This window comes from Hippoglossus hippoglossus, chromosome 3 (assembly GCF_009819705.1).
Source record: "Hippoglossus hippoglossus isolate fHipHip1 chromosome 3, fHipHip1.pri, whole genome shotgun sequence".
Taxonomy (NCBI): domain Eukaryota; kingdom Metazoa; phylum Chordata; class Actinopteri; order Pleuronectiformes; family Pleuronectidae; genus Hippoglossus; species Hippoglossus hippoglossus.
Genome location: NC_047153.1, coordinates 17,907,447 through 17,915,283, shown reverse-complemented (window position 1 = coordinate 17,915,283; position 7,837 = coordinate 17,907,447). Strand labels below are relative to the sequence as shown.

The 7,837-nt window shown below is 42.1% G+C and overlaps 1 protein-coding gene across 4 annotated transcripts in view; it reads left to right on the top strand.

The window, feature by feature from the left end:
- The first annotated feature begins 4,493 nt into the window (after positions 1-4,493).
- galnt2 (UDP-N-acetyl-alpha-D-galactosamine:polypeptide N-acetylgalactosaminyltransferase 2) overlaps positions 4,494-7,837 on the top strand; it is a 53,211-nt gene continuing 49,867 nt past the window's right edge. The window contains exon 1 of one of the 4 annotated variants that reach the window (XM_034578943.1): positions 4,494-5,079. In XM_034578943.1, coding sequence (XP_034434834.1) covers positions 4,984-5,079 — 96 coding nt within the window. In that variant the 5' untranslated portion in view covers positions 4,494-4,983. The remainder of the gene's footprint in view (positions 5,080-7,837) is intronic. The other 3 variants (XM_034578935.1, XM_034578962.1, XM_034578953.1) reach the window with 3 other exon arrangements.

Below are 7,837 nucleotides of genomic sequence, written 5' to 3'. Positions count from 1 at the left end.
AATTGTACATATTTTCTATATTAGCTTTGTTTCTTTACCAAACTTTTATCATTTTATATGGATACATTTCAATACAATACTGTCTCAACCCAATCTGTGTCTGCATCTTTTTGTGCCCTGTATTGTTTTCATGTACTTTTTGCCTTTATTTGATTGAGTTCAGTAGAAGATCAGACAGGAAATATGAGGGGAGATCAAAGAGGAACATAGCAGGCACATGAATGTTTCACACTGCCAAGCCCAACATGACACCAGCACTGTTTGAGTTGTTCTAGTTTAACGGTCAACAACACACTCGTACAGAGTCTTTCTGCGAATTGATGGTTTTTTGGGGGGCTTTAACTTTCTGAAGCTTGTGGTTTCTATTATCTAAACCCTCATACAAACACATTGAAGCTCCAACATTTCGTTGGGCGTAGTTTTCTGCTTTAGTTACACCAGCAGGGCAGTAAATGTCTGCTGCTCACATCCTGCCAGCCAGTCTTAATCTAATGAGTGGAAAGCCCCTCTATTTACCAATGAACGTATATAAAACTTACTGTAAATCCGTCATTGTGCAACGCCCCCAGTAGAAATGCTGTCACCCCAATAACACGTTGCTTTATGTCATAATGAATTGATGTGACAGTTGTTTTTTTTTACTTTGAAGAGAAACACTAAGCTGTTGATTCAAGAAGTGGCAGTAAGTGACACCTTTTTTGTGCTGTAAATGTATTATTTAAACGAACATTATACACATTGATGCAAAAGTCAGAACCAAGTGGAGCTCTGTAAGAAACTACGTAAGTATTTTTTGATTAACTACATAATGTTGTTGGGCTTTTGGGGAACTGAAGGTTTTAGTTTCAATTCTCAGTGCTGTTATTATAACTGATTCATGTACATAGTGTCTTAGAAAGTGGTCTCAGATGTTTGGACCCCACTGTTTATTTTAATTGGGGGGATTTCTTTTAAATTGTAGTGCAGTTAAAATTCAAATGAATAAAACTGACTGTTGGCCACCGTCCCTCCATGTACATGATTGTATTGACATTCTCATATTACTGTTTAAAGGACTTTTATCAGATTAGTTGAAAACTCTCCTCTTACAGGTGACAATGTTTGACCTGAAGGTTTATGTAAATGGTTGAGAATGCAGAGAAAAATCTTCGAGTGTCAAAGCAATGTTCAAGAAAATGGAAACTATTTTATTAAGAATTTGGCTTCTCACCGACGTTTTAAAATGCTCAGTTAAAGCAAATGAGGCATTTAGGTAGGCGTTCGGATCGAACATAGCTCGAACACATCTCCCCTTGGTTGTTCTTCTGTTAAGCTGTGTCTGTAAATCTTAATACTGGACCGACAAACTCTTTAGTTAAAATTGAACTTCATTTGATATGTTTGGTGGATCATTACTGCAGAGAATGTTGATTTTAAGGACTAATGATTGATGGTCTTCTGGTTTCACAAAAGGTTCTGTGTGGTGTGTTTTGATGTAACTGCTCCAGTAACATGGTCATGTACATATTTGTGAGAATGATGCAGAGCTATAATAAGCTATAAATCTGTCTATTATATAAAAATCGGTCTGCCAGACAAATGTATGGTGGAGCCACTGCAGCCAAGACGTGTACAGTCTATGGAAATACCCTCCACACACTATACAATATTAATTTAATGTTACAACACTGGAAAAAGTTATCTATAGATGTGAGGAAATGAGAAACACAGTTATAGACCGAGTACAGTGAATCTAGTGATTCTATTGTAACTCTTCTACTTAATGTTCCTGTAGAGTTCACAGAGCCACCTAATGATAACAGTAACTGACTTGTTGATGAGTCAGGGAAGTTAGTTTCTTTCCATTGTCTTAGAAAGAAAGTCTATATACTATGCTGGACCCGGTGTTAATGCTGAAAACTGTGAACAACACACATCCAGTAAAGACTCTTCTGATGTGTGCTGGATCAAGGAAACATTTGAAATAAAGGAGACGATCTGCACGTCTGAAACTCCTGTTAAAGGGATTTATTTGACGTTTTGAGCACCAGGCTCTTCCTCAGACTTGTGATGCAGAACAGAGTCAGACCAGGTGTAACAACATGGCAGCTAGAAACACACATGCAATTGATGCTCTTTTAATCTGACAAATATTTCAGACTTGAACTCGCTGATCCATGTTCAGCCTTAAAGACAAAATCTTTCCTTGCTGTCACATGAAAGTGGCTGGTCTTTCACTGGTATTCCATGATAGGTTTATATGACTTTGTTTAATTTATTATTTAAGTCTCAGGTCTCCTGTCTTGCAACATCTTTAGATCATGTTCTCGAGCACAGCAGTTTTCTCTTTGCTCAACTTAGTTATTTTATTTGCTACGTGATTATAACGTGATAGTAAACCCACACATTACCATTGTTAAGCAAAAATAGATGAAAGACTTTAATCAAAGACACGTTGACAGTGAATTCACTTAGTTAATGTAATGTTAACTATTTTTTTAATCATATCTTTGGTGCAGTTAAAGATCAAACCGAACTTTCAGACTAATATTTACAAAGTTTCACTGACACTGCTGTCATGTATGTGTTGAATGTGTTGTCATTATTTGGGAATTGCATCTGTGAACTAGAATGTCACGCGGTAGAGCTCATACCTCTGCCAAGGCCCAACAGTCCCATAATGAATGTAACCACATTTAAATTAACTAGATCCAGATTTTTATTCAAATCTGCACCAAAGTTCACACACTCATAAATATCAGTCCGCCTAAACATGCCTGGTTTATTGCATCAATATCCATGAATTATTCTTTGAGAAATCCAGGTAAATGTTGAAAAAAGCCCTAACTTGCAATTTTAAAGAAAGTGATGCAAAAATGTTCCCAGATCTGGATCCATACCAAAGTTCAATGAGTTCTTCCCTGACCTGTGAAGCATCCTTCAGCAAAATTTTGTGGTGATCCGTCCAATAGTCTTTTCGTAATCCTGCTAACAAACAAACAAACAAATGCCTGTTAAAACATATAACTTCCCTTATGGAGGTCATAAGCATTTTTTCCAAGTGTTACAGATCATACTGTATGTTGCCATGATCCCTCCTAATAGTTTGGATGGACTTTTTTTTAATTGACAAAGGTTTTTGTTGTCATCAAAAAGAAACAGACAACTGCAATATAGAGACAGAATGCAAGATGTTTATAATGTGCATTTATGTGATTAAACACATGTTAACTCCATTTAAAGTAACACTCTGTTGCTCCTGCAAAGTGGCTGACAAGCCAGTAGACAGGCTTGTTGCCATTACTCTCTGTTTCTGGAAGTTGAATTCTTGAAAGCCAAACAGATCCTCTTCAGGGTAATTTGAGGCCCTCGTAACAGTTGTTCAGGACATCCAGGGCAAAGGGCAAAAGATAAAACCCTCTTTAACCTCCGCGCGGCTAAACATCTGTTTCTGTGCCTCTCACTCCTCCACTCTCTTCTCAAACGTTAGCTTGACTTCCATCCATCCATGCTCTAACACTACTGTAGGTAACATAAACACGCTGAGTGTCTCCTCAGACCACCGTAGCGTAAGCAGTAATGAATAAGTGTGTGTGTGTAATTTTACTGGGACACTCTGGAGGAACAGCACAAAGTATGTATTGACAGCTTTTTTTTCTCAGACTGCAGAGCTGTTTGCTTTCCAGTCAAAATCAAATTCTGTCCCCATTAAAATGAAAAATGTCAGAGGCAGATTGAAGCAAACTGAAGATGATCTGACCATCTTACTGTAGCTAAATGTGTTCCAGCTGAAATCTGTCTTACACAGAGTTGATCCCAGAGCTACTGACCATAGACAAATCTATTTACATGGTGCCTTCAATTGGCTTTAAAAATTTAACAAGATGGTGTGACTTGCATAAATGTCCCCATTAATATTTCAAATCTTACCAAAAAATCTTACTTCACTGTGTTCTTCTCCCTGGTGCAGTCAGTGATCATAAATATAAACTAGAAACTAGTAGCATAAAAAAATCATGCACATTGTGGCATAGTTTATTTTGTTGTTGTTGTGATAAACCTAGTGAATACTTAAGAAGACCATTGTCTCTGTGTGAACTGTTGAGTATTTAACAAAAGGTTATTGAAATAAATTGGTAAGTAAGTCAGAGATGTGCTACTATATTTAACTTTTAGGCTTTAAAACATTTTTTATTAATAAATGAGAAGTGCCCTTTTTCTCACTTGAGCCCCCCCCCCAATATGTCTGTGCACGTCCCTGAGACTGAGTTGTTTCCACTAGAACACGTTTCTTTGCCACATCCCGACCCCAGGAGCTAGAACTAGAACAAGAGAGGGGGAGGAGAGAGGAATAGGAAGAGAAAGTAAAACTAAACTGTCTACTTTGGCTTGATTTAAATCAGGTCAGAGAGGAACCAGCGGAAATAAAGAGAAAGTCTCTGCTGTGTGTGATTTAACTCGGTTTAATCTCTTTATACACAGTCTATGGGGTTCATCTGTGACTCTGGCGCCCCCGGTGTCTCCTCGCAGCACGTGCAGGCAGCTGCACGGCACACAGTGGAATCATATGATGATCACAGATCTTCTCTCAGCTCGCACAGACTCGACACTGACATTTTTACAACTAACATTTCCTACAGGGACTGTCCCCACCCCCCAGCCCCTCTGCGCTCGGCTCTAACACGGAACCGCACGGCACGGCACGGCTCTCCCAACCCAGCAGAGCCAGCTCGGGCCCTCCTCCAGGGCTGCGTGAGCCGGTGTTTGATTGGATTAGAGTCGGCTCGCCTTTGCCCTCTAACCTCGCTGATGGTGGTTGGCTGCTTCCTGCTGCCTCCGCTCCCCCTGACCGACTGAGAGAGCCTGCCGAAGCCGCACGGCGAAGCGCCCTGCACGGACACAGCCGACCGGGACGAGCCGCTTCCAGCCTGAGCAGAGCCGAGCCGGAGCGCAGCCACAGTGCACACACGGGCGGTCGGGGGAGAAAAAAGAAACAAGGCAGCCATGCGGAGGAAATCGAGGATATTGTTGTGTTTTGCGGTGCTGTGGGTGCTGGGGATAGCCTACTACTTCTACTCGGGGACATCGCTGAGTCGAAAGGTAGGTTCCCCGTGTTCCTCGACTGTCTTTCCCCGGCCACACGCTCCAGTCCCCGGCTCCGGGCGGACGTTTTCCTTCCAGGACAAAGCGAAGATGGAGCGGTGTGATTTGACGCTGTGGTGCCGCTTCTCCTCCTCTTTTATCGGGGACTCGCTGTATTTTTGGTTGCGGCTGCACCGATGCTGTGAGGAGTGTGATAGAGGGCCTGCTAGTATCAGTGGGCAGGCATTGATTTGCGGGAGATGAGTGTGGACAAGGGTAGCAGGGGGAGCGGGGCCGGCCGGGTCGGCGTGCGGGGACCTCCCGCTGTGCCGGTGATTGCTTTCCCGTGGCAGCGGGACCGGAGCACGTCGGCGCCGGGCAGCGTGTCAGCCACTGAACCGCGGCGGCGCCGGTTTAACGTGAGAGCCCGGTGAAGGTGGAGGAATAGCGGAGTGATTGTTGTTAATGTGAGGCTGCTGGCCTGGCTCACAGGGCCGGGGGTGTTGGGTGGTGGAGGCTGGGTGTGGGGTGGGGGGGTTCGCCCATAGAGCACGTCAGCACAAGCGGTGGCTGCTGCACAGGACTGAGCACAGATCAGGAAGTGTGGAGGCAGACAAGCGCCGGGTTAAATCCCTGATATTCACCATGCTGGCTGCAAACATCAGCTCATCACGTTTTACTGTGGGAAGAACCTGGATCCAGTTAGGAGTCTACTCCTGTGGGGAAACACACCTACAGTCATTCGAGCGATTCCTGAGCTAAACGTAATGCAGTCTGATTCAGACGCCCTGCAATAAGTCCTCTTATAATGTCTAGTTGATTTGTTAAAGCTGTTGTAGGGATTCAGCTGCATGTTTCTCGATAATCAGGGACTAAAAACTACAGTTGAAACAATAAATCGGTCAATTACCTTAAATTCAATCAAGCTGCATCGAGATAAAGATGAACTTTATTGTCCCTCAAAGTGGAGAAATTGTGCTTGGGCTCCTCACCAATAAAACCCACATAAACATGTACACATGCACAAATCCCCCATTATACAACAGACATCATAGCAATTACCCTAAATATGTACAATACAGTGCATACCTGACCATATTGCAAATACATATACATGTACAACAATGTAAATGAATACAATCATCAGTGTTCTCAAAACTGAATAAAAAAAAATCCTATAAATCAGGTATTAATGCAAATAATTGAGGAACAACAAGCGAGCAAATTTCACACACTCAAAAATGTCAGTTCCCTAAACATGCCTGATCTCACAATGTTAAAGAAAGTGGTTAAAATATTCCTGGATCTAACCCCTGATCCGGATCTGCACCAAAATTGAATGGGTTCGTCCTACCACATCCTTCCACCATGTTTTGTGGAAATTTGTTGTCTTGTTTTCCTGTAATCACGCTTGCGAACAACCGGACAGGCGTGAAAACGTAACCTCCCTGTCGCAGGTAATAACCGATTTATAGTTTTTTAAAAGTTATTTCTCAAGCAACAATGTGAACAAATAAATGATGCCTCCAGCTTCCAACATGTGCCTTTTCCTTTATAGAATTTATAGTTATTAGAATATATTTGGGTTCTGGACTTATGTGTCTTGGATAAAACAAGACACATAAGTAAGTAACGCCTGTCAATATAACACAGGGTAATTCAACAGCATCACGAGGCTGCCGTTTGTGATGCTGTTGAATTACCCTGTGTTATATTGACAGGCGTTACTTACTTATGTGTCTTGACTGTTGTTTTAGGCAGTATTAGCCATGTGTACCTAATAAACCGGAAGTGTTACTGGATTCTTTGACAACACAGTGTCCATCAGTTTATTTTTAGATCAGTGTTTTCCCTTTTTGTGTCATGTAGTTGGTTTACAGCAACGCCTTCAACTAGTTTTTCTAGTTACACTAGCGGTAACTGGAAAAGTCTATAGACGTTGCGGTAATAGTATTGTAATAGTTGTTATGGTAGTAATGATGATAGTAGCTGCTAAGATTGACTTTGTGTATGAGAGGGTATGAATTCCATTCATAATAAACCAGGCCTGCACATGCAAAAGTATGTCACATGTGAAATTGAAGTTAAATAACCTCCAGGTGTTCACATGTACGCTCACATGACTAAGACGTGCTGCTGGTGTAAACACTCTATGTTCTTGGTGTGTGTGTGAGAGAGAGAGACAGAGCGGTTACTCTTTTGTGTTGGGGGGGACCCTTGTGCTTGTTGTAACTCTGTCAGTGTGTCCTGTAAGAGTCAATGTAGTCCAGTGTGTCCTGTTTATTTGTCTGTATGGAGTCCTCTGCTTGGGCAGTTTCATTTGCACACTGCCTCTATCGCCCCTCTAGATTTGGTTGTGTGTGCGTGTGTTGGTGTGTGTGAAGGTCCTGTGTGTATTCCACCTGTTCTGTTGTCTTGTCCTATCTTTACTTTGTTTGCTTTGTTTCAGTCAACCAGAGCAGAGCTGTTACTTTTCCATTAGGCTGATAGCTTTTTGTGTGTGTGTGTGTGTGTGGTTGCTAAGAGGGTCAAAGGGGCAATCCATGATAAGCAACTTTCTTTTGAGTTGATTTGTGGGCGGCATTAATGTGGAGCTGGGTTGATCGGTTGCACCTGGATGGGGTCTTTACACACTGGGAGATTTGATCTGTTCAAACAAAGGTGCTGCTGCTCAGGTTAAGTGTTGTTTTCCATCTCACCGTACTCTACTTTCAAGGAACCAAGGTGTTAAGTGATTTCTCTCTGATGTCGTGAAACAAACTTTTGTAGCTGGACT